This window comes from Littorina saxatilis, linkage group LG15 (genome assembly GCF_037325665.1).
Source record: "Littorina saxatilis isolate snail1 linkage group LG15, US_GU_Lsax_2.0, whole genome shotgun sequence".
Lineage (NCBI taxonomy): Eukaryota > Metazoa > Mollusca > Gastropoda > Littorinimorpha > Littorinidae > Littorina > Littorina saxatilis.
The window spans coordinates 29,221,099-29,248,409 of NC_090259.1; the positions used below are offsets into that span (position 1 = coordinate 29,221,099).

At 42.2% G+C, this 27,311-nt stretch overlaps 2 protein-coding genes across 10 annotated transcripts in view; both read left to right on the forward strand.

Moving 5' to 3' along the window:
- LOC138949027 (uncharacterized) overlaps nt 1–12,362 on the forward strand; it is a 117,982-nt gene extending 105,620 nt beyond the window's left edge. For 3 of the 5 annotated variants that reach the window (XM_070320730.1, XM_070320731.1, XM_070320729.1), the window contains exons 4-6: nt 8,022–8,109; nt 9,041–9,103; nt 11,836–12,362. In XM_070320730.1, coding sequence (XP_070176831.1) covers nt 8,022–8,109; nt 9,041–9,103; nt 11,836–12,284 — 600 coding nt within the window. In that variant the 3' untranslated portion in view covers nt 12,285–12,362. Of the gene's footprint in view, nt 1–7,864; nt 8,110–9,040; nt 9,104–11,835 lie in introns of all 5 variants that reach the window. The other 2 variants (XM_070320735.1, XM_070320736.1) reach the window with 1 other exon arrangement.
- LOC138949029 (uncharacterized) overlaps nt 1–27,311 on the forward strand; it is an 80,133-nt gene that overhangs the window by 20,284 nt on the left and 32,538 nt on the right. Inside the window, exons 1-4 of one of the 5 annotated variants that reach the window (XM_070320740.1) lie at nt 19,970–20,244; nt 23,612–23,746; nt 23,798–23,886; nt 24,832–24,894. The exons of 2 other annotated variants lie outside the window; for them this stretch is intronic. In XM_070320740.1, coding sequence (XP_070176841.1) covers nt 20,069–20,244; nt 23,612–23,746; nt 23,798–23,886; nt 24,832–24,894 — 463 coding nt within the window. In that variant the 5' untranslated portion in view covers nt 19,970–20,068. Of the gene's footprint in view, nt 1–5,134; nt 5,432–19,969; nt 20,245–23,611; nt 23,887–24,831; nt 24,895–27,311 lie in introns of those variants that run through there. 2 more of the 5 variants (XM_070320738.1, XM_070320737.1) reach the window with 2 other exon arrangements.

The window sequence follows — 27,311 nt, forward strand, 5'->3', positions numbered from 1 at the left end:
GGGGTGCCATTCTAGAATGAAACCCTTGCTTGAATAAAGAGGGCCGTAATGTTTGTAGGTAAGACAGAGTTGTCTTCCCTTGAATTATCTCCACCTGCACCTTCCCTTTGATAAAATGGGGCTGATTTGTCTACCCTTGAAAAAAATCCTTTGGCGATCTTGCGATGTCATGTCATGTCAAGAAAGTTGACACTCCTGAGTACAAAGGCAGACCATAGCAAGGGGGACTACCAGGGCGGTATTGTTTGCAGGGCAGTTGTTTTTGTGATGAGAGCCGGTTGCGGCCGCTTGCAATGTCAGCGCTGTCTCCCTCTTTTTGACAATTTTTTTGACAGACAGACAGACAGACGGTCAGACCGACTAACCGACAGACAGACCAACAGAAGGACAGAGTGAGTTATAGAGCTGTTGTCACAGGTTTAAAAAAAAGTTGACATTATATCTTCACAATTCAGAAGACCAACTTCATGTATATGAATAAGATTAAAAGTTACAAGCGAGATCTGCAAAACACTGTCAGTCCGGAAATTTCCGTTCGTAGCGATCAGTGCTGAGTGTCTCTCAAAATCGTAATCACTTTCAGAACATCACAATCCCAATTCACGATGTCTTTGAGTAAAGTGTAAAAAACCCGGAAAAAAAACCAACCAAACACACAAAAAACTAAAACAAACAGAAAATCCACATTTGTGGCTTTGGCTGTGTGATAGTCTAACTGAAATGACTATTCCAACTTGGACCCAAATTCCAACCTTGCGCACGGCCGATTCTAGAATGGACCAGCAACAAGGGTTTCATTCTAGAATGGCACCCCTGTACTTGCGCAGGGTTAGAATTCCAACCTGGACCCGGTCCATTCTAGAATGAAACCGGATTCTAAGTTCGCGCAGAACACTTCCAAAGCTAATTGTTGTTATGCCCTTGCTGGTTGACATGCATAGAAAAGTCCCTGAGGATGGAGTGCCCACTGTGCACTGATCCATCCCCCTCCACTATCACACGTTGCTGGTATTCTCAGGAACTTTGGGATATGCTGAATACAACTAGAGCTGTCACCATGAACTGTGCACTGACCCATCTCCCTCCACTATCACACGTTGCTGGTATTCTCAGGAACTTTGGGACATGCTGAACACGACTAAAGCTGTCACCATGAACTGTGCACTGATCCACCCCCCTCCACTATCACACGTTGCTGGTATTCTCAGGAACTTTGGGACATGCTGAACACGACTAAAGCTGTCACCATGAACTGTGCACTGACCAAACCCCTCCACGATCACACGTTGTTGGTATTCTCCGGAACTTTGGGATATGCTGAACACAACTAGAGCTGTCACCATGAACTGTGCACTGACCAAACCCCTCCACGATCACACGTTGCTGGTATTCTCAGGAACTTTGGGATATGCTGAACACAACTAGAGCTGTCACCATGAACTGTGCACTGACCAAACCCCTCCACGATCACACGTTGCTGGTATTCTCAGGAACTTTGGGATATGCTGAATACAACTAGAGCTGTCACCATGAACTGTGCACTGACCCATCTCCCTCCACTATCACACGTTGCTGGTATTCTCAGGAACTTTGGGATATGCTGAACACGACTAGAGCTGTCACCATGAACTGTGCACTGACCCAACCCCCTCTACGATCACACGTTGCTGGTATTCTAAGGAACTTTTGGACACGCTGAACACGACTAGAGCTGTCACCATTAACTGAGCACTGACCCAACCCCCTCTACGATCACACGTTGCTGGTATTCTAAGGAACTTTGGGACACGACTAGAGCTGTCACCATTAACTGAGCACTGACCCTATGAGAGGACAAATGGGCCCAAACGGAGCGCTCATTTAAGGAGGGCGAAATAAGTGAGGGCGCCTAAAATGAGCGCTCCAGTTCAGGATTGATTGGCTGGTAAAAATAGTTAGCCAATCAAATCACATTTCTTAAGATTCGCGCTCCAAAAAAGAGGGCGCAGTTTATTTGGCGAGCTATAGATTCGCGCTCCAAAAAGGAGCGCGCATTTATTGAGGGCGCAGCTTATCGTTATGGGGCAAATAGGCCCAAACGGAGCGCTCATTTAAGGAGGGCGAAATAAGTGAGGGCGCCTAAAATGAGCGCTCAAGTTAAGGATTGATTGGCTGGTAAAAATAGTTAGCCAATCAAATCACATTTCTTAAGATTCGCGCTCCAAAAAGGAGGGCGCAGCTTATTTGGCGAGCAATAGATTCGCGCTCCAAAAAGGAGGGCATTTTACTCGCGCGTTGTCCAAAAACTTGGAATGGAACAATTGTCGGAACGAAACCAGTCATTGCTTTCCAAAATGGCGTCGCGCGAAGAAGTTGCGTTCTTGCGTGAATTCAAAGCAAAGATTGTGCTAATTTTCTGATGTCTGGAAGTGCGTCACAGCAAGTGGTTATGTTGCGACCCATCTCGTCATCGGCGCTTTTCCGGAAATGACCTGCGCTTTGTTGGAATTCCAACAATGGCCGCCATTGTAGGAATTCCAACTTTGCGCTACGCGATTCTAGAAATGTACCGCGCGCATAGTGAGAATTCTGCTCTTTCTTAGAATGCGATGTAAAATGATACAATCAATCAATCAATATCAATCAATCAATATCAATCAATATGAGGCTTATATCGCGCGTATTCCGTGGGTACAGTTCTAAGCGCAGGGATTTATTTTTGTTATTTTAATTTTTATTTTATGCAATTTATATCGCGCACATATTCAAGGCACAGGGATTTTATTTATACCGTGTGCACATGTGAGATGGAATTTTATTTACACAATACATCCCGCATTCACATCGGCCAGCAGATCGCAGCCATTTCGGCGCATATCCTACTTTTCACGGCCTATTATTCCAAGTCACACGGGTATTTTGGTGGACATTTTTATCTGTGCCTATACAATTTTGCCAGGAAAGACCCTTTTGTCAATCGTGGGATCTTTAACGTGCACACCCCAATGTAGTGTACAATTTTCTCCCCCCTTTCCTAACCTCGGTTTTTCGTCTCATCCGAAAGACTAGCACTTGAACCCACCACCTAGGTTAGGAAAGGGGGGAGAAAATTGCTAACGCCCTGACCCAGGGTCGAACTCGCAACCTCTCGCTTCCGAGCGCAAGTGCGTTACCATTCGGCCACCCAGTCCACAAGGCAAGGCAACCTTCCACTGAAAAAGTAGCTATAGCAACCTAGGTCTCAATAAACAATGTAGCCTTTGCATGGCCCAGGGGCGGATCAGTTCATTTTATGGGGGGGGGGGGGGTTCCAAAAGTACATTGTGAAGATATGGGTGTGAAGGCGCGAAGCGCCTAGCTTGCTAGGGGGGTCCGCACACGTTGCTGGTATTCTCAGGAACTTTGGGATATGCTGAACACGACTAGAGCTGTCACCATGAACTGTGCACTGACCCATCTCCCTCCACTATCACACGTTGCTGGTATTCTCAGGAACTTTGGGACATGCTGAACACGACTAAAGCTGTCACCATGAGCCCTGCTGGATCACTGTTGGCATACACACTGCCTGACAATGCAACACACGATAACTAAGGCCATTTTCATTTTATTTCATTTATGTACTTGTGCATTGTCTTTTAACCTTTAGAATGTAAGCACCAAAGAGAAAATGTTGTTTTACCAACGTACCATGCGCCAATGGTATATATATATACAATCTGAAAATGACCCATATTAGAATTCCATTCAAACAGCCAAAGGGCCTTCAAGACTACTTACCACTGCGGATCTCTCGGCTTTGACACACAGAAACACACACAGACAGAATCAGACTCCAAGTTTTAGGAACCATGATACAATTATATTTAAAGTTCAGATGGCATTGTACTACACTTTTTAACTTCCTTTGACAAAACAATGTCAGAAATGTATCGATAACTTTACATTTCACATGTCGTCATTTTTTATATAAAAAATGTACTAATCGCTTCTCTAAGTTATCGATAAAAGAGTGTCATACCTAACACATTTTAATCGATAAAGCAGGAAAGTGATTGTTCATTTGATGGGTACAAAATGTGGACCGGTGAAATATTAAGTTATCAATGATTTTCTCATTGCTGTGTCCATAAATGGTATCGAGTGTCGAGTTGATGAGCCTTTAGCCGTTCCTAGCTAAGACCGATAAGAATGTGGTTGATGGGATCAAACGACCCACAATGTATTGGATCCTGAACCTTGCAAGAGACATATGAAACCTTCTATTAGTTTATTGAAGTTTGGTGAAATTAATTGGTTCTGGTGGATGTGGCCTAACAATAACTCTACTCGCGTTTAGTACGTTCAAAAGTAGCAAAAACAGCAACTCACTAAGGTAGTGAGGAGAGAGGGTCGATAGAGGGATATCTGCGGAGTGTCAAAGTCATTCATCACAAACCATCTGTTATATGATCAACTGTTGCTGTAGGCGTATCACGATGAAGCTGTGTGATATGTCACTGCACATCGCATGCAAACGTGATCCTGTTACTCCAATTACACTAACCGGTGTACCAGCCTATTTTGACCTCAGCCCACTTTCACCCGGAGGTCATTCTGGGCTAGTCAGTTAACCCTCCGCTCATTAGTCATTTTTGACCCCCCTTCAAACTTCAAGTATAAGTACATGTGTATGCACAATATTTGTTGGAAAAGTGATTTCTAAATAAAAAAATAAATAGGCCAGTTTGTTTTTACCTTCCCTTCAAACTTCAAGAAGAAATATATTGGGAACTTTGATGACCAAATTCATGCATATATGTATGCAACTATATGTACCTCCACAGGTTTTTCGGGTTGGGGTCATCCTGGACCGCCCGGTCAAAATATGCTAGCCCAAAATAACCACCCGGTCAAAATAGGCTAACCTGGAATGACTGGCCTGTCAAAACTGACTATGTGTCAAAATGGCCTGTTGCACCGGTGCAATGTTTTAATAAAGCTGTTCGTTCAGAGGAGAAAATCTATGAGAGAATGGAGCAATAAGATGTATCTCCATGGAAATCAAACGCAAGCAGTACGCCTCTCACTGATATCACTCACATCCGTGTTAAGCTCTAATAAAATGTGTGACTTTGATAAATCTCACAGAGTTCTTTCTGCGCAGAAAATCCGGCTAAAAAGCAGAATGTCTCCTATATAATCGGCTCAGGTGGTAGCGTTCTATAAATGTGAGCCACGACTAACTTCATCAAGCAAAGCAAACATCACCTGATCCTACAACATCACTAAGACCCGTGAGACCAGACCAGGCAGCAGTTAAGATGGCTGGCGTGTTGCTGTTGTCCTGTTTATTGCTGGCCGTTGCTGGGGTGACCAGCGTGCAATCAGCAACTAACCCTGTCCGGAGGGATGCGCAACAACTGAGGGAAGAGCCGCTGCGGGAGAAAAGGACGGCTCCATCACAAACAAGGTGAGTCTCTAAAACAGTCCATTGTGCTGTTTGTGTTTTACCTGATTTACGACAGGTAATTGACAGACCCTGTCTCATTTACCGGACTTTAATCATTTGTGGAGGTCATCAAATCATGGAGATGTGCAAAGTTTTATATTTCTAGCTTCAAAAACGTCTGAAGAAAGGGTCAGGCAAACTTGGTTGAAGTCGGGAGGTCATCAGACATTTTAAAAGTTCTGAGTTAAAACAAAATCGAGAAAACGATTATTTACCGTTTTTGATTCGAACTCGACCCTGCTATTATCTTGAAAATTGAGAGAGTCAATCGGACTTAAGTTGGAAAGTTGGAATGCCTGGGGCTCATCGAGTTTTAGAAGTGTGCACAGTTTTAAAGCTCTAGCTTCAATAATATTCGATAAACTTCAAGTTGTTGGGGGGTTTTCGGACAGCAAAACACTCGTCATTTCTACGACTCTCCTGGTTACTCGAGTGAGTCAAAAAGGGGCGAGTATTACAATAGGGAGAAATGTATGGAGGTTATGAACATTAATCTAAACAAGTAAAGTCTTGAAAGCGGTATAACAAGAAGGTGGAAGGGTCCACTGCATGAAATATCCGGCACGTAAAATCTATCACATGGTTAATTTTATGTTTAAAGATGTTTAATAGTATTTTATCAATGATAGATTATAAAGAGAAGAGTTGTTAAAATATAGAAGAGGAGACAGGTGTTATTTAGTACATTTGTAGGTTAATTAATGTTATACGGAGGGAAAGTTGAATAAGAGCATTAGTAGGATACGAGAGCGACAGTTAGCAATTGGATTATTATGTTTGTGGGTAAGTTGCCGTTGCACTCAGGGAAAGTTGCATGAGAGTATCAGTAGAATTTATTTACGATAGAGGCAGTGAATAATTGGAAAGATAGCAGTCAAGGAATGGTAATGAGTATTTAAGAAGCGATGTTCCTTAGTGAAAAAGGAACCGATCGAGAGGGTCTTGACCATCGACCGTAATTGCCGTGAGCACGTACAATAGGGGAATTAGGCTAAGACGGTAACGGTAATTTGAGTTAGTTAAATTCAGATTTACGTGACAGCCAGATTTCGGTAGCACTGATCAGAATACGCATGAGGACAAAGGTGATGCAATTTTTCTACCGTCCTTGTGACGTCAATATTAACCAACATTTTAGTTTTGCATAACACATAGTATAAAAGAGAGAGAATGTTAGTTCTCGGGGTCAGACCTTCATGAGAACTTTGACAGAAGTTATATCCTGACATTTGTGGTGAAGCTCCAAGAACAGGTAGCAAGGTATGTGATGTCTTGATTTTCTTATTGAGGTTTTCTTCGTAGTTAGGATAAGCATTATCACTAGGTGTTATAAAAAGATGTGTGTTGAATAAAGAAGATGACTCAAATACTGGAAACAATGATTTAATACAGTAGAATAAATGTTAGAGTAGATAAACCAATCTCTTTCTGTCATTTGCGAGAATGTGATGCCGCTTGTTCTTGCCTATCTTCTCGAAGCAAGTATAGGTGTTGTTTACTTATGTGTTGTAAGAACAGTGGTTGGTTGATCACGATGGTTGGTTGATTATAATGGTTGGTTGGATACAAATGATTTAAATGTTATCGGACATGAAATATAGAAAGATAGCAAACAAATTGTAGTTGGGTAAAACACAAATAAATCACACAACAACAGTGTGACACATCCTTAAAGATACTGACTTTCTCACCTCAAGGCGCATGGAGCCCCTAGGGCTTTCAGTCATGCCTAAGGCAGCTATCCTTTTGAAAAACTACCAAGTGTCATTGACTTTCATGCAAGGAGTCAAACACTGCAAATCTTTTGCGAATTAATTTTGAGAATTGATTAGGCAGGAAAGCGTGGCCCTCGATCAGGCTCACATCAGGTCACGCTCGTGAACTAATTACGTCAAAATCATATTATTCTCGACAAGAGGGAGAATCCTTTACTATGTATTTTGGCTACGTTACGTCAAGACAATGTGCATGTGCTATTACGTAAGAACATTGTAAAGGTATGTGGATCCATTTTGGCATACCGCACACAGCGTTGAGCCCCATAACGTTTTTATGGGAATATGTCAATTAAATTTTGGCAGCAGATTCGAACTGAAAAACTGCTCAAAGTTTCGTTTAGCTGGCAACACAAAAGGTATGTGACGGCATCTGTGAGAAAGTTGTGTAAAGCTTTTGACTGTTTATATCGTAATCTGCGACAAAAAGACAATTCCTTGATTAAGCAATGCTGTGACCCCTATGACCCCTGCACTGCCCCGTTAAAGATGCCAGGTTTGATCAAAGTCTCTGATGTTTGCTGTTAATCATTTCGGCAGATAATAACATAATTATGTGTGTGTTGCGTTGCCTTACCAACATTCCAACAACCTGCCCACTGTGTGTGTGTCTGTGCAGCAAGAGTGATGACGGTCTGGTGACATTGTTGGCCCAGCAAGCAGCACAACTGTCCTCCCTGAAGGACAAACTGCACGCCCTCGAGATCAGTCAGCTTACCGCAAAGTCAGAACTTCAATCAGAACTTCAGTCAACCAAGTCAGAATGTCAGACCACCAAGGGAGAACTTCAAGCCTCACAGGCGAAGTTAGAAAGTAAAGTAGAGAAACTCTCACTCTCAGCATCGGCCGTCAAAAAGGAACCAGGTAACGGTGTTTCAGTTTTTCACCCATATTTTATCATAACTGCACATCTTTGGGAATAATGTCATATTCAAGCCCTTAAAATGTCGCTTGTGTCAGCCAAATCAAATTAAAGATACGTTACGGTAATTCAAAATGGATCACGTCATTATACCAATCGCAAAAAAAGGAATTTACACAACATTAAAACTTGGTTCTGTGTTGGTGATCAATCAATCAATGACGCTTATATCGCGCATATTCCGTGGGTACAGTTTTAGGCGCTCTGCAGTGATGCCGTGTGAGATGAAATTTTATACGGCCAGTAGATTGCAGCCATTTCGGCGCATATTTACCTTTCACGGCCTATTATTCCAAGCCACACGGGTATAGGTAGACAATTATTAACTGTGCCTGCCTAAGCAATTTTGCCAGGAAAGACCCTTTTGTCAATCGTGGGATCTTTAACGTGCACACCCAATGTAGTGTACACGGGGGGAGGTTCGGACACCGAAGAGAGTCTGCACACAAAGTTGACTCTGTGAATTAAATTTCCGCCGAACCTGGGATCGAACTCACGCTGACAGCGGCCAACTGAATACAAATCCAGCGCGCTACCAACTGAGCTATATCCCCGCCCTATATTAACCGGTCAGATACCCAATTGCCCAACCCATGTTTATATGATTATTCGTATGTCTTTGTATTCAATAGTGGACTGTGAACATATCACAGGCAAAATATGAGCGAAATATCAGCGAATTCGATTTTGTTTTGATATTGGTAGTTTAGGTCAAATAAACAGTGACAACATTGGTAAATCTGGATTTAACTTTGGGAAGCATCGTGACACAGAGACAAACACAGAAGAGAATCCCAACACCTAGTTCCTAGAGAGTTAACATTCATAACCAACAAACCTAGTTGCTAACGATCTGTGCTATTACATTTCCAGGTTCAAGTTTCATTCGCTGGGGGAGAAAAAGCTGTCCGAACACCACCACTCTGGTTTATTCTGGTAAGTCAAACACACACACACACACACACACACACACACACACACACACAAACACACACACACACACACAAACACGCACGCACGCACGCACACACACACACACACACACACACACACACACACACACACACACACACACACACACACACACGTTGACGAAATGTGAACTCTGATGTCTTTGTAAAAGCTTCAATGCTAGCCAGATGGTCGTTATGGGTTAATCACAAAAAGTCTTCATTATTGACTGCACTCCGTGTAATTTCTGTTATTTTCGTGTACGTTGTTTAAAGTTGTCTATACTTAAAGGCCCAGTCTGCCTCAAATGGTTTACTGAAAGATTTAAATCTTCTCACCAAAAAAGCAGTTCTAACCCTATGGAACAAGCTTGCAATAGCATGTAACAGCATTAAATGACACAGTTCGTTTGAATGGCTATTAAGCTTGCGTAAACCAAACATCAGATTTTGTGGTTTATTTTAACCCTGAGCCATCGTGAACCCGTGTGATCCACTTTCCTTTTTTTCACAATTTAGTCGTCAGTTTGCGATTACAATGCGACTCGCTGTATCTGCAATAGCACGTTATTGTGTACCTCTGAATCTAAAATGCAACAAACGACTGAGAGTCACACGAACTTATCGGCGGCGGTTGGCTTCAAAGAAGGAAGCGATATGCAAAAAATTCGTCTGCTTGGGAAACACGACCTTGCGTATTCTGCTTCCGGAATCCCTTTTTACATTTAGTCAAGTTTTGACTAAATGTTTTAACGTAGAGGGGCGAATCGAGACGAGGGTCGTGGTGTAATTAGATGGACCAGCAGCAAAAAAGATGGACCAGCAGCAAAAAAGATGGGTTTCAACAGCAAAATAGCTGCAATAAATATTTTTGGCAGCAAAAAATGTCTGTCCGTCTGTGTCATTGTCTGTTTGTGGGATTCTGGTGTGTGCATGTGTGAGTGTATGTATGTGGGGGTGTGCGTGTGTGCACGTGTGTGTGTGTGAGAGAGTGTGTGTGTGTGTGAGTGTGTGTGTGTGTGTGCTTGGGTCCGATCGCGTACTCTCTCTCTCTCTCTCTCTCTCTCTCTCTCTCTCTCTCTCTCTCTCTCTCTCTCTCTCTCTTTCTCTCTCACTCTGTTTTGAGTTTAATATCATGTGTTTGTCCCCGTGTGCGGCAGTAGAGTCTATACCCGCGTCCACGTGTGCGTTTAGTATTTGGTGCGTTCGTGTGTCTGTGCTTCTGTGCGCGTGTGTGTGTGTGTGTGTGTGTGTGTGTGTGTGTGCGCGTGTGCTTCTATGCGCGCGCGCGTGTGTGTGTGTGTGTGCTTTGGGCGCAAATACCCTTGGGTCCAAACGCGTACACACGCCCACAAACACACTAACACGCAATCTATCTCTCTTTTTGCTGTTCTCATTCTGCTGGATTTTTCATCTTTTTTACTGTTAAAGAAATCTGCTTGGCTGTTCAATTAATCTATTCTGCTGTTAAATTCATCCAATTTGCTGCTTCACATTCGCTGCTCAAATTATGCGTTTATAATATACATATCTACACGTCCTGAATAGCCAAATACTTGTAATGGACATATTCATAGCAAACACAATGTTTTGCTTCAGCTTTCACAGCAACTGAAAAGTCACATTTGTGCCCTCTCCGTTTACTGCTTCTGCTTCACCGACCATGTATCACCCTAAAAATACAACTTCATCATTTGTATCGCAGCAACTGCAGACTGAGTCACATTTGCGCCCTCTCCGTTTACTGCTTCTGCTTCACCGACCATGTATCACCCTAAAAATACAACTTCATCATTTGTATCGCAGCAACTGCAGACTGAGTCACATTTGCGCCCTCTCCGTTTACTGCTTCTGCTTCACCGAACATATCCAAGCCAACTAGCTGTACCTGACTAGCCCTTTACTCATTATGTACATCCGCCGAATGCTCAAAGCAAACAAACAACCATTTTAAACAAATTTGGACGACACAAAAGTCACCCTGAACATACCACATCATCATTTGTATCGCAGCAATTGGAAAGTCACATTTGTGCTCTCTCCGTTTGCTGCTTCTACAGTGCTGGTAGTACCTTAAGCATTTAAATTTTTGTCCCCAGAATTAGTATCTATTTGGGACATATATGCTAGGAAAAAGTTGGGTGTGTGGGGGTGGGGCCGGGAGGATGACGGGAGAGGGACTGTAAAAGTTAAAAGTTACGTTGATAAAATTGTTAAGAATTCGATATTGGCACGTACCAGTTATTACGCCCGTGGTCAATATTGGTGCCTGTAACTAAACTCCTCAACTTAAATTTCATTTGTGCGCGCGGGAAAGACGGGACCATCACTGATACAACGTAACAAGTATCGTCCTAGCTGTCTCATATAATTTTTCTTTACATGTGGTCAGCTCTGTTTGCAGACAGAAACTACACCGTTGAAAGCGTCACATTTCTAGTGAGCGCTTCCAGAAGCGTTACATTTCTAGTGAGCGCTTCCAGAAGCGTTACAACGTGAACAAGCCTAATGATATGTGCATCTTCTTTTTATTTTTTTGCATGACTGTGCAATTTATGCAGGGGGGTAAATATCGCGACTAGTGTTTTTTTAATCTAAATTGTTATTTTCTCAGAAGAGGAGACTACCAATATAAGGAGCCTGCCTAAATTCGGGGCCCCTCCCCATTGTATACATGTCAGATTGGTCAATTACATTTGTTTCCTGTGTTCACTCAAGGGGTTGCCGGAGGGAAAGAGCACAATCAAAAAGGAAGCGGAACCAACCGTCTGTGTCTGACCAGGACGCCACAGTTTGACAACACGGCCAAACCACCATACTACGGCTACCTGTACGGCGCTGAGTATCAAGAAATCTCTGGTCACCTCGACCACGACGTGCCCTGCTCCGTGTGCCTGGTCCCTCAGTCCACCACCATCATGGTGCCCGCCACCCTCACCTGTCCCCCGGGCTGGACACCCCACTACACCGGACACCTGGTTTCACAGTACAAAGACTACTACGCTACCGAGTACGTGTGTCTGGATGGCAGTCCTGAAGACGACTCCAGCGGGGTGAGGAATGACAACGGCCTTCTGTTCTACTACGTGGTCACTGTGTGCGGAAGTCTTCCTTGTCCTCCATACATCAACGACAAGGTCGTCACTTGTGTCGTCTGCTCCAAGTAGCACGTCTCCTAATGTCAGAAAATCTGGCTACAGAATCTGAAGAGATATAAAACAAGGCCTGAACAGCCACCAAATGTTCTTAGACACATTGTTTCATTGTTTTTTTTTATTATTATTCTCTTTATTTATATAGCGCCTTATCCGAAGTTCAAAGCGCTTTATGCCGTGTGAGATGGAATTTTTTACACAATATATCACGCATTCACATCGACCAGCAAACCTCAAGCCTGTTAGGCGAATGTTCACCTTTCGCGGCCTTTATTCCAAGTCACACGGGTATTTGATGGACATTTTTTATCTATGCCTATACAATTTTGCCAGGAAAGACCCTTTTGTCAATCGTGGGATCTTTAACGTGCACACCCCAATATAGTGTACACGAAGGGACCTCGGTTTTTCGTCTCATCCGAAAGACTAGCACTTGAACCCACCATCTAGGTTAGGAAAGGGGGGAGAAAATAGCGGCCCGACCCAGGGTCGAACACGCAACCTCTCGATTCCGAGCGCAAGTGCGTTACCACTCGGCCACCCAGTCCTTACAAAGTGTAAGAACACATGTGTGCAACCCTCGGCAAACATCTCTCTTCCTCTGTCTGTCTGTTTGTCTGTCTCACTCTTTCTCTCTCTCTCTCTCTCTCTCTCTCTCTCTCTCTCTCTCTCTCTCTCTCTCTCTCTTTCTATGTCACACTCTCGCTCTCTCTCTCTCTCTCTCTCTCTCTCTCTCTCTCTCTCTCTCTCTCTCTCTCTCTGTTTTTCCCACTCTCTCTGTCTCTTAATCCCTCTCTCTCTCTCATTTCCTCTCTGTCGCACACTCCGTCGTTCTCTCTCTCATTACCTCTTTCTCTCACGCTCTTTCACTCAGTCTCTCTCTCTCTCTCTCTCTCTCTCTCTCTCTCTCTCTCTCTCTCTCTCTCTCTCTCTGTGTCTCTCTCTCTCTCTCTCTCTTTTTCTCTCTCTCTCACTCAGTCTTTTCTCTCTCTCTCTCTCTCTCTCTCTCTCTCTCTCTCTCTCTCTCTCTCTTTCTCTTACTCTCTTTCTCTCTCTCTTTCTCACTCTCTCTCTCTATATATCTCTCTCTCTTTCCCTTACTCCCTCTCTCTCTCTCATTTCCTCTCTCTGTCGCACACTCCGTCTTTCTCTCACTCCCCCCTTTCACTCCCCTTCTCTCTGTCTCTCTCTGTCTCTCTCTCCCTCTGTCTCTCTCCCTCTGTCTCTCTCTCTCTCTGTCTCTCTCTGTCTCTCTCTCTCTCTCTCTCTCTCTCTCTCTCTCTCTCTCTCTCTCTCTCTCTCTCTCTCTCTCTCTCTGTCAGTGGAAAGCTAACAGCAACAGAGTCGCGTTACCCGAAAGTCAAGGAATCTATTAGATTTTTTTCAGTACTTTATTGTCTCATCACTGGGAAATTCGGGTCGCTTCTTCCCAGTGGAAAGCTAGCGGCAACAGAGTCGCGCTACCCCCAAAGTCAAGAGATCTATTAGATTTTTTTTCAACTTTTTTTTTGTTACTTTATTGTCCCATCGCTGGGAAATTCGGGTTTGTTCTCATTGTTATGTGAAAAATCGTAATATTTTATCTATCGGGCGCAAACCACCCCTCAGCACCCAGCATAGAGGCTCTAAACTGGACTGGGTGGCCGAGTGGTAACGGAAGCGAGAGGTTGCGAGTTCGACCCTGGGTCAGGGCGTTAGCAATTTTCTCCCCCCTTTCCTAACCTAGGTGGTGGGTTCAAGTGCTAGTCCTTCGGATGAGACGAAAAACCGAGGTCCCTTCGTGTACACTACATTGGGGTGTGCACGTTAAAGATCCCACGATTGACAAAAGGATCTTTCCTGGCAAAATTGTATAGGCATAGATAAAAAAAAAAATCCACCAAAATACCCGTGTGACTTGGAATAATAGGCCATGAAAAGTAGGATATGCGCCGAAATGGCTGAGAGGGGGTCTATACAGATAGGTCTCCGCAGTGTCAAAGTCATTCATCACCAACTTTTTGTTATTATGACCCACTGTTGCTGAAGATGTATCACTTCTTCTCTTCTTCTTCTTGGCGTTCGCAGAGGTTACACAATCAGTCCAGCACTGGTGATAAATGTTGTCGTTTTCTCCAACTCCTGTCGACTGCCGTATAGTTTGGTCTGCAAGGGAGTTGGTGACGGCCACACTTCTTTTCGTTCCTCATCTAGTAAGGGACATCGCTGTAAGATGTGTTCCGCTGTTTGGTCCTCTTGACCGCAGGCACAGGTTGGTGATGGCGCCAGACGTATCACGATCAAGCTGTGTGATATCTCACTACACATCGCTAGCAAGCGTGATCCTCTGAATCGAATTACACAAAGCGGTGCAATGTTTTAATAAAGCTGTTCGTTCAGAGGACAAAAATCGACGAATGAATGGAACAATAAGTAGGTATCTCAATGTCAATCAAACGCAAGCATAACGCCTCTCACTGATATTACTCGCATCCGTGTTAAAGGCACAGTAAGCCTCCCGTAAACCATCACAGATACTGTCAGGCTTTTACACACAGTACAAACACCCTTTCATTTGAACGCTCACCAAACGGGAACATCCTAGGTGCCCTACGTAAAGAGCGAGCAATTTTTAAAGAATTAATTTTGCGCCGATTGCTCAGAGACAATCGGACCGTGGTGCGTTTTGGCGCTAGACCTAACTTTTAAAATCTAAATAATAAATTGACAGCTTGTTACACAAACATTCTTAAATCATAAAAGAATTCTTTTTTCATCAAGACAAGATCAGTACAATTCGAAGTTTTGAAAGTTTGAAAAAAGAAAAGCCCGGAAGCAGGGTCACGCAAGGTCGTGGTTCTCGTAGCAGATGACAGTTTATTGCCAGTTCCTCTGAACAGTCAAAGCCATCGCTAGAGTTCTTGTGAACCACAGCCGTTTGTTTCGTGCATAGTCAGAGGTACATAATAACGTGCTATTGCAGATAAGCTCACATCGAGTCGCATTCAAATTACTAACTGACGACTACATTGTGAAAAAGGGAAACTGGATCACACGGGTTCACGATGGCTCAGGGGTAAGATAAACCACGCAAAAATAAATTCTTTGAAATTGCTCGCTCTTTACGGAGGGCACCTGGGATGTTCTCAAGCGGTGAGTGTTTAAATGAAAGGGTGTTTGTTCTGTGTGTAAAAGCCTGACAGTATCTGTGATGGTTTACGGGAGGCTCACTGTGCCTTTAAGCTCTAATAAAATGTGTGACTTTAATCATACTCACCGAGTTCTTTCTTTCTTTCTGTTCTACTACGTGGTCACTGTGTGCGGAAGTCTTCCTTGTCCTCCATACATCAACAAGGTCGTCACTTGTGTCGTCTGCTCCAAGTAGCACGTTCTTATGTCAGAGCATATGATTATTAAAAGCAATTAAGGCCTAAACAGCAACCAAATGTTCAAGTCTCAGTGTCTAATTGTCCTCTTCCCAGGTTGTATAAAATGTTGTGTGCGACCCTCGGCAAACATACCTCTTTCTCTGTCTCTCTCTGTCTTTCCGTTTCTGTCTTTCCGTCTCTGTATCTGTCTATGTCCCTGTCTCTCTTTCTCCTCTCTCTCTCTCTCACACACACTCTCTCTCTCACACACTCTCTCTCTCTCTTTCTTTCTCTCTCTCTCTCTCTCTCTCTCTCTCTCTCTCTCTCTCTCTCTCTCTCTCTCTCTCTCTCTCTGTAATCGGGTGCGGTCCTATGAAACTCACTGCCTATTTTTCTTAAACATAAAACAAACACATACAGCTTAAAAAAGTATATTGTCACACATAATGCAACTAAACATGTGCTCAATGGTTCATCAATTCATTTAAAATGTATGTGCATGTTAAACAAAATATAATAATATGCAGATCTAAATTAAGTTATGTTAAAAATTGACACTTTTTATCATTCAAAATTGTACTTAAAATGCAGTATGACAATTTATTTTCAAATTTTTATCCGTATATATATGAGTCATTCTCGAAAGCTGGTGAATTCTTAGGTCGGTCACTTATAATGAAATTTTCACAGATGCAAACGTGGTTAGACCTTTCCCCCTGTTTATCTGGATAAATATATGTTTGAAGAAGCACCCACAGCAACATGAATGAACATATTTATATTTTGATATTTAATATAGTGTTAAAATGTCAGTAAATCAACTAAAATTGCGTCAAAAAAATGGGAACAGGCTCGGTACATATATTGGAAGCTACAGTTCATTTACACGATAAGTTGATTTTGGATGATTTGTTGAAAAGTCACTTTGTGAAACGATAAAGGTTCATCCCTGTGCAATTGTTGTTATTTCCTTTGTATTTGAGACCCCAAAACTGGGTGGCCGAGTGGTAACGCACTTGCGCTCGGAAGCGAGAGGTTGCGAGTTTGACCCTGGGTCAGGGCGTTAGCAATTTTCTCCCCCCTTTCCTAACCTAGGTGGTGGGTTCAAGTGCTAGTCCTTCGGATGAGACGAAAAACCGAGGTCCCTTCGTGTACACTACATTGGGGTGTGCACGTTAAAGATCCCACGATTGACAAAAAGGGTTTTTCCTGGCAAAATTGTATAGGCATAGATAAAAAAAATAAAAAAAAAGTCCACCAAAATACCCGTGTGACTTGGAATAATAGGCCGTGAAAAGTAGGATATGCGCCGAAATGGCTGCGATCTGCTGGTCGATGTGAATGCGTGATGTATTGTGTAAAAAATTCCATCTCACACGGCATAAATAGATCCCTGCGCCTTGAGTCCGAGTCTGGAGATACGCGCGCGATATAAGACTTCATATATATATTAAAAATAAATGAAGTTGAAAACAGCGTTACGTGTGCATCGAATGTTGTCACGCTCACTTAGATTTTTCTGACCTCTGTAACCAAATGAAATTCTTTACAATCACTAATTCTTTTGCGATCAAGTCAACAAATGCAGCTTGAAGATGCAGAAACTGCATTCATTCAACCGAGGACACACTTTGGACGAATTTGATGTCTCAGAGAGTGTTTTGTGTCAAACGTGATGCGTTCGTAACGGCCGTTTTCATTATAAGCTAGCATCAATTCAACTGAATAAAAGCACACATTTTCACGTTTGCCCCTTTGTTAATCACCTAGCCATACAGATTAGTGACGGTTTTTTTCACAATTAGTCGTGAATAATGACGTCATTCACGAAAAAAGAAGGTGTAGTTGACATTTTGGAAGGGTACGTTCGTAACGCCCTTTGCTACCGGCGAAGATACAGACCTCGATTGCTTGGACATAGCCAATTTCTCACCATCATGATTATGTACGTGCCGATGTGTATTTGTAAGCATGTAAAAAAAAAAAAATAGATTTAAAAAAAAGTGGAAGAACTAAAATTAGAAAAACAAAATTGAAATAAAATATTGAAAAAAATTCAAATAAGAATTTAAAAACCCTCCTTATAGATGCTTATCAAGTACTAATTGGCACAACATTAAATTACTTAGCCTAATATGACTGCATAAGGAACAAAATTGTGTCACAATGATGAAACAGTCCCCCGCCCCCCCCCCCCCTTCAGATCCCTATAATATGTCAAAAAAAAGTATTTCTTGATTCTTTTTTTTCTTGCAAACTGTCATTCGGCTAAGAAAGAACCTTGTTATCACTAATTAAACTCAAAATAATCAAGGTTTATTTTTGGTCCATATTCCCAATTTTGTTAACCAGTTTTGGAGAATGACTCATATACAGTTATAATGTGTTTAGTTTGCTGTGGTAGTTTTTTGATTATATTGTTTTCTGTTCCTGTTGACCCTATCTTAGGGCGAGTGCTGGATGTAATAAAGCATATATTCTTGCTTATCTATTACCGTCGATAATAAATGTCTTGTCTTGTCTTGTCTTGTCATGTCGTCTTGTCTTGTCTCTCTCTCTCTCTCTCTCTCTCTCTCTCTCTCTTTCTTTCTCTCGCACTCTCTCTCTCTCTCTTTCTTTCTCTCGCACTCTCTTTCTCTCTCTCTTCTACACACGCACACGAACACACACACACACACACACACACACACACACACACACACACACACACACACACACTGACGCACACAACATGTGCATACACAAACATTTGGGAGACATAATACAGTGGCAAATGTTGGTCTTGGATGGCACCAGATGGCACCAGATTGCACCATTCAAGTATCTTCTGACAAAAACGTTTCTAGATGTATTCTCGGATTTCATTACAATACTTGGCGCTTCGAAACCTTTATCCCATCTCAATTCGGCAATTGGGGCTAAATGGTTCATAGACTTGTTCTCCCAGGCTGAACCCTGATTCAGCGTATCAGTCCTTCCCAAATTCTCATAGCATTCACGAACTTAACATCCGCATTCTCGTTTGAGACAACCTGCCAGGCGCGGCCGGGATTCGAACCCACGACCTTCCGCTTTGGAGGCCGGCGTCTTACCACCCAGCCATTACGCCCGTCTTTGGTGAAATGAGTTGGTCCTTGCAGATATGACCTAACTCTAAGTCTTCCCGCGGTCAGCGCGTTGAAAAGTAGCAACAAGTCGCATGAAGCGAAATAAAAACATTATTTTAGTCAAGCTGTCGGCATTAAAGTAACAGAAAAACACAATAAACAGTCATCGCCAAAACTATATTTAAGATAGTCTCGACTAACCACACCCCAAATCAGAGACGGGTCACGCTCGTCTCCGGGTAGCGTGGAAACGCAGTACTTACTTAACCTATTTTCTGTTATTCTGAGCACATTTTTAGAGTAAACAAGACATATGTATATATTTTTGAATTCAGGAGAAATTGAGGAATACGATGCAATCCTTTTTAAATCTGTTAGTGAAAATTTGATTTTAATGACAACTTTAATGAGCAAACTAATTAACTAGTTTTTAAGCCTCCATACTGAAATGGAATACCATAGTCCGGGCTTTGTCGAAGATTACTTAACCAAACTTTCAACCAATTTGGTTAAAAAATGAGGGCTTTGACAGTGCTGCCTCTACTTTCACAAAAAGCCGGATATGACGTCATCAAGGACATTGATCGAAAAAATGAAAAAAACCACTGGGGATATTGTATCCACAAACTCTCATGGGAAATTTCATGAAGATTGGTCCAGTAGTTTTCTCTGAATCACTCTACACACACACACACACACACACACACACACACACACACACACACACACACACACACACACACACACATACACACATACACCACCACCCTCGTCTCGATTCCCCCCGTCTATGTTAAATTATTTGTCAAAACTTGACTAAATGTAAAAACAGCAACTCAGTAAGGTAGAGAGGAGAGAGGGGGGTCGAAAGAGTGAGATTCTCGGAGTGTCAAAGTCATTCATCACAAAATTGTTGTCATTTGATCAACTATTGCTGTAGGAGCATCACGATGAAGTTGTGTGATATCTTACTGCACATCGCTAGCAACCCGTGATCTTGTTTCTCGAAGTAAACAAACCGATGCAACGTTTTTAATAAAACCTGTTTGTTCAGAGTAAACAAATCGATGAGAGAATGGAACAATACGTATGTATCTCCATGCAAATCAAACGCAAGCATAAAGCCTCTCACTGATATCACGCACATCCGTGTTAAGCTCTAATAAAATGTGTGACTTTAATAATACTCACCGAGTTCTTTCTGCGCAGAAAATGCGGCTAAAACGAAAAATGTCACCTCGTATATAATCGGCTTAGGTGGTAGCGTTCTATAAATGTGAGCCACGACTAACTTCACCAAGCAAAGCTAACATCACCTGATCCTACAACATCACCAAGACCAATGAGACCAGACCAAGCAGCAGTCAAGATGGCGGGCGTGTTGCTGTTGTCCTGTTTATTGCTGGCCGTTGCTGGGGTGATCAGCGTGCAATCAGCAACTAACCCTGTCCGGAGGGATGCGCAACAACTGAGGGAAGAGCCGCTGCGGGAGAAAAGGACGGCTCCATCACAAACAGGGTGAGTCTCTAAAACAGTTCACTGTGCTGTTTGTTTTTTACCTGATTTACGACAGGTAAATAACGGATCCTGTCTCATTTACCGGACTTGAATCCTTTGTGGAGGTCATCAAATCATGGAGATGTGCAGAGTTTTACATTTCTAGCTTGTGTAACGTCTGAAGAAAGGGTCAGCCAAACTTGGTTGAAGTCGGGAGGTCATCAGACCCCAGAAGCGTGTAAATTTTAAAAGTTCTGGCTTAAAGACAAATTCGAGAAAACGATTACTTTCCATGTTTGACTCGAACTCGACCCTGCTATCATCTTGAGAATTGAGACAGTCAATCGGACTTAAGTTGGAAAGTTGGAATACCTGGGACTCATCGAGTATTAGAAATGTGCACAGTTTTAAAGCTCTAGCTTCAAAAATATTTGAGAAACTTCAAAGTTGGGGTTTTTTTTCGGACAGCAAAACACTCGTCATTTGTACGACTCTCCTGATTACTCAAGTGAGTCAAAAAGGGGCGAGTATTACAATAGGGAGAAATGTATGGAGGTTATGAACATTAATCTAAACAAATAAAATCTTGAAAGGGGGATAACAAGAAGGTGGAAGGGTCCGCTGCATGTAGCATCTATTACATAGTTAATTTTATGTTTAAAGATGTTTAATAGTATTTTATAAATGATAGATTATAAAGAGAAAAGTTGCTAAAATATAGAAGAGGAGACAGATGTTATTTAGTACATTTGTGGGTTAATTAATGTTATACGGAGGGAAAGTTGAATAAGAGCATTAGTAGGATACGAGAGCGACAGTTAGCAATGGGATTATTATGTTTGTGGGTTAGTTGCCGTTGCACGCAGGGAAAGTTGCACAAGAGTATCAGTAGAATTTATTTACAATAGAGGCAGTAAATAATTGGAAAGATAGCGGTCAAGGAATGGTAATGAGTATTTAAGAAGCGATGTTCCTTTGTGAAGAAGGAACCGATCGAGAGGGTCTTGACCATCGACCGTAATTGCCGTGAGCACGTACAATAGGAACTCATTCAACACGTCCACCCTATGACATGACTATACACTCAGAACGCCTGAGCCAAAGCATATAAATAGCCTGCTGACAACCAAAATTGGGACATTTTGAAAAAAATATTGTATTTTGAAAAAAATATTGTAAAAAAACTAGTACATGTGGAGATTTACTTTTTGCACACAATTAAAGAAAGATCTTTCATTGTTTCAGAAATGTACATTGTATTTGTCAAAAGGCTTGTTGTGTTTGTGTGGTATGCTATTGAAAATGTCAATAAATAGCCTGCTGACAACCAAAATTGGGAAATTTTGAAAAAAATATTGTATTTTGAAAAAAATATTGTATTTTGAAAAAAATATTGTAAAAAAACTAGTACATGTGGAGACTTACTTTTTGCACACAATTAAAGAAAGATCTTTCATTGTTTCAGAAATGTACTTTGTATTTGTCAAAAGGCTTGTTGTGTTTGTGTGGTATGCTATTGAAAATGTCAACAATTTAAATAAAAAAAAGTCCAGAGGCACCACATAAATACTACAGACATGTTTGAAAATATGCACAAAATGTTGTTAGTGAATACTCAAAAAAGAATTTACTAACCTGAATGAGACAATGAGATGACTGGGTGATGACTATGATGAATATATCCATGTAGAAGAAAAGAAACACTTGCTGTCACAGTATTTACAGTGCCACACTTGGAAGCACAGCTCAACGCAAAACGCTACACCACATTCCAGGCACCAGAATCGAGTCCCATTGCGTTGGGTTTTATCCATAGAAGAAAAGAAACACTTGCTGTCACAGTATTTACAGTTTTTGTATAAATGACTTGTTTAGAACTCGGTTTATGCACGGAGAACATCCTTCTTTGTGTGCCACACTTCGAAGCACGGCCCAACACAAAGCGCCGTGCAGCCATGTGGCCACAGCACATTCCCGGCACCAGAATCGCGTCCGTCCGCTTGCATTGGGTTTTGGCCAAAGTAGCATTGACACCTCGAGCTCTTGATTTGGCTAAGACGGTAACATTAATTTGAGTTAGTTAAAGACAGATTTACGTGACAGCCAGATTTCGGTAGCACTGATCAGAATACGCATGAGGACAAAGCTGATGCAATTTTTCTACCGTCCTTGTGGCGTCAATATTAACCAACATTTTAGGTTTGCATAACACATAGTATAAAAGAGAGAGAATGTATCCTGACATTTGTGGTGAAGCTCCAAGAACAGATAGCAAGGTATGTGATGTCTTGATTTTCTTATTGATGTTTTCTTCGTAGTTAGGATAAGCATTGTCACTAGGTTGTCAAATACTGAAAACAATGTTTTAATACAGTAGAATAAATGGTCATAAATGTTAGTAGATAAACCAATCTCTTTCTGTCATTTGCGAGAATGTGATGCCGCTTGTTCTCGTCTATCTTCTCGAAGCAAGTATAGGTGTTGTTTACTTATGTGTTGTAAGAACAGTGGTTGGTTGATCACGATGGTGGGTTGATTATAATGGTTGGTTGGATACAAATGATTTAAATGTTATCGGACATCAAATATAGAAAGATAGCAAACAAATTGTAGTAGGGTAAAACACAAATAAATCACACAACAACAGTGTGACACATCCTTAAAGATACTGACTTTGTCACGTCAAGGCGCATGGAGCCCCTAGGGCTTTCAGTCATGCCTAAGGCAGCTATCCTTTTGAAAAACTACCAAGTGTCATTGACTTTCATGCAAGGAGTCAAACACTGCAAATCTTTTGCGAATTAATGTTGAGAATTGACTAGGCAGGAAAGCGTGGCCCTCGATCAGGCTCACATCAGGTCCCGCTCGTGAACTAATTACGTCAAAATCATATTATTCTCGACAAGAGGGAGAATCCTTTACTATGTATTTTGGCTACGTTACGTCAAGACAATGTGCATGTGCTATTACGTAAGAACATTGTAAAAGATGGTATGTGGATCCATTTTGGCATAACGCACACAGCGTTGAGCCCCATAACGTTTTTATGGGAAATGTCAATTACATTTTGGCAGCAGATTCGAACTGAAAAACCGCTCAAAGTTTCGTTTAGCTAACAACACTAAAGGTATGTGACGGCATCTGTGAGAAAGTTGTGTAAAGCTTTTGACTGTGTATATCGTTATCTGCGACAAAAAGACAATTCCTTGCTTAAGCAATGCTGTGACCCCTATGACCCCTGCACTGCCCCTTTAAAGATGCCAGGTTTTGATAAAAGTCTCTGATGTTTGCTGTTAATCATTTCGGCAGACAATAACATAATTATGTGTGTGTTGCGTTGCCTTACCAACATTCCAACAACCTTCCCACTGTGTGTGTGTCTGTGCAGAAAGAGTGACGACGGTCTGGGGGCAGTCGTGGCCCAGCAAGCAGCAGAACTATCATCCCTGAAAGACAAACTGCACGCCCTGGAGATCAGTCAGCTTACCGCAAAGTCAGAACTTCAATCAACCAAGTCAGAACTTCAGTCAACCAAGTCAAAACTTCAGTCAACCAAGTCAGAATGTCAGACCTCTAAGGGAGAACTTCAAGCCTCACAGGCGAAGTTAGAAAGTAAAGTAGAGAAACTCTCACTCTCAGCATCGGCCGTCAAAAAGGAACCAGGTAACGGTGTTTCAGTTTTTCCCCCATATTTTATCATAACTGCACATCTTTGGGAATAATGTCATATTCAAGCCCTTAAAATGTCGCTTGTGTCAGCCAAATCAAAATAAAGATACGTTACGGTAATTCAAAATGGATCACGTCATTATACCAATCGCAAACCAGGAATTTACACAACATTAAAAATTGGTTCTGTGTTGGTGATTAACCGGTCAGATACCCAATTGCCCAACCCATGTTTATCTTTCTTTCTTTCTTTATTTGGTGTTTAACGTCGTTTTCAACCATTCAAGGTTATATCGCGACGGGAAAAGGGGGGAGATGGGATAGGGGAAAGGGGGGAGATGGGATAGAGCCACTTGTTAATTGTTTCTTGTTCACAAAAGCACTAATCAAAAAATTGCTCCAGGGGCTTGCAACGTAGTACAATATATGACCTTACTGGGAGAATGCAAGTTTCCAGTACAAAGGACTTAACATTTCTTACATACTGCTTGACTAAAATCTTTACAAACATTGACTATATTCTATACAAGAAACACTTAACAAGGGTAAAAGGAGAAACAGAACCGTTAGTCGCCTCTTACGACATGCTGGGTAGCATCGGGTAAATTCTTTCTCGTCCCAACCAATATGGGACTCCCCCTAACCCGCGGGGGGTTCCCATGTTTATATGATTATTCGTATGTCATTGTATTCAATAGTGGACTATGAACATATCACAGGCAAAATATGAGCGAAATATCAGCGAATTCGATTTTGTTTTGATATTGGTAGTTTAGGTCAAATAAACAGTGACAACATTGGTACATCTGGACTTAACTTTGGGAAGCATCGTGACACAGTGAGAAACACAGAAAGGAGTTCCAACACCTAGTTCCTAGAGAGTTAACATTCAAAACCAACAAACCTAGTTGCTAACGATCTGTGCTATTACATTTCCAGGTTCAAGTTTCATTCGCTGGGGGAGAAAAAGCTGTCCGAACACCACCACTCTAGTTTATTCTGGTAAGTCACACACACACACACATACACACACGCGCGCACACACACACACGCACGCACACACACACACACACACACGCACGCACGTACACACACACACACGCACGCAAACACAAACACACACATACACGCACGCACGCACGCGCGCGCGCACGCACGCACGCGCGCGCATGCGCACAAACACACAAGCACACGCTGACACACATACACACATACACACATACATTCGAAAACTTTCGTCTCAGGAAACATGAATACACGCATGCAGGAAAAAAAAAATATGGGTAGCGCCGTATGTATGGCAGCTCGCTTTCCCCGGGGAGAAAGCAGCCCGAATTTCCATGAGGGTAACCTCACTGGACTGTAAATCCAATCCAATCCAATCCAATCCAACATACACACACACACACACACACACATACACACACACACACACACACACACACACACACACACACACACACACGAAATGTGAACTCTGGCGTCTTAGTAAAAGCTTCAATGCTAGCTAGATGGTCGTTATGGGTTAATCACAAAAAAATCTTCATTATTGACTGCACTCCGTGTAATTTCTGTTATTTTCGTGTACATTGTTTAAAGTTGTCTATACTTAAAGGCCCAGTATGCCTCAAATGGTTTACTGAACGATTTAAATCTTCTCACCAAAAAAGCAGTTCTAACCTTATGGAACAAGCTTGCAATAGCAAGTAACAGCATTAAATGACACAGTTCGTTTGAATGGCTATTTAGCTTGCGTAAACCAAACATAAGATTTCGTGGTTTATTTTAACCCTGAGCCATCGTGAACCCGTGTGATCCACTTTTCCTTTTTTCACAATTTAGTCGTCAGTTTGCGATTTCAATGCGACTCGCTGTATCTGCAATAGCACGTTATTGTGTACCTCGGAATCTAAAATGCAACAAACGACTGCGAGTCACACGAACTTATCGGCGGCGGTTGGCTTCAAAGAAGCAAGCGCTATGCAAAAAATTCGTCTGCTTGGGAAACACGACCTTGCGTATTCTGCTTCCGGGATCCCTTTTTTAAAACTTTCAAAACTTCGAATTGCACTGATCTTGTCCTGATGGAAAACAAATTATCTTATGATTTAAGGTTTGTGTAACAAGCTGTCACTTTATTATTTAGATTTTAAATGTTAGTTCTAGCGCTAAAACGAGGCGTCCAATTTGTCTCATTGTAAATCCGTTCTGACTGCACGAAATACATTCTTTGAAAAATGTTCGCTCTTTACGGAGGGTACCACCGGCACGGTTGGCCTAGTGGTAAGGCGTCCGCCCCGTGATCGGGAGGTCGTGGGTTCGAACCCCGGCCGGGTCATACCTAAGACTTTAAAATTGGCAATCTGGTGGCTGCTCCGCCTGGCGTCTGGCATTATGGGGTTAGTGCTAGGACTGGTTGGTCCGGTGTCAGAATAATGTGACTGGGTGAGACATGAAGCCTGTGCTGCGACTTCTGTCTTGTGTGTGGCGCACGTTAAATGTCAAAGCAGCACCGCCCTGATATGGCCCTTCGTGGTCGGCTGGGCGTTAATTAAGCAAACAAACAAACGGAGGGTACCTGGGATGTTCTGAAGCGGTGAGTGTTTAAAAGAAAGGGTGTTTGTACTGTGTGTAAAAGCCTGACGGTGTATGTGACCAAACACGGATGGTTTACGTGAAGCTGAGTGTGCCTTTAAGGACACATTCATACAGAGTGGTGCCATACGAGATGCATACTGGAAGACGTGCATTCAGAGCGGTATACTTGGATCGCCCTATTAAAAAAAACGTTATAAAAGATAGTGTACTTGCCTCATGCTTTGGACTTAGGTGTTTGTTGTTTGCTCCTTATAACTAACCATTGTTTGCAACAAAGCAACGCGTACAGAGTCTTCAAGAGGTGGATTTGCAATGCTACCAAGTGACGACTGACTGATACCTATAGATTTAGGGTTGTTATCAAATGTTGCTCGCAACTAAAGCCGTTTGAACAGTCACGAACTATTCACTTGGTTTCTGTCAGACTTTGATGCTGTTCATGATTGAAATTATTTGGATTTTCTAACCCGTACAGTAAGTTGTTTACACCTATCTGTCAACGTTATACTTTTCCTGGCCATGTTCCTAACTCCACGAGCACGCAGCATACTACTGACCGACGACAGTTAAAAAACTTATCGGACGAAAGGTCACATCATGTTCTATCACCATGTGAAATGTTGTGATGCTCCCTTGTCTAGTTCCTTGTCTAGTTCCTTGTCTAGTGCCATGTCTAGCTCCGGGCTCTAAACTGATCTAAGTTTTTAGTTTGTCGACCTCGAGTATGCATCACTATTGTCTTCTCTCTGTACTTTGAGATTTTACAACTATTCTATGTGCGCGCGGGAAAGACGGGAACATCACTGATAAAACGTAACAAG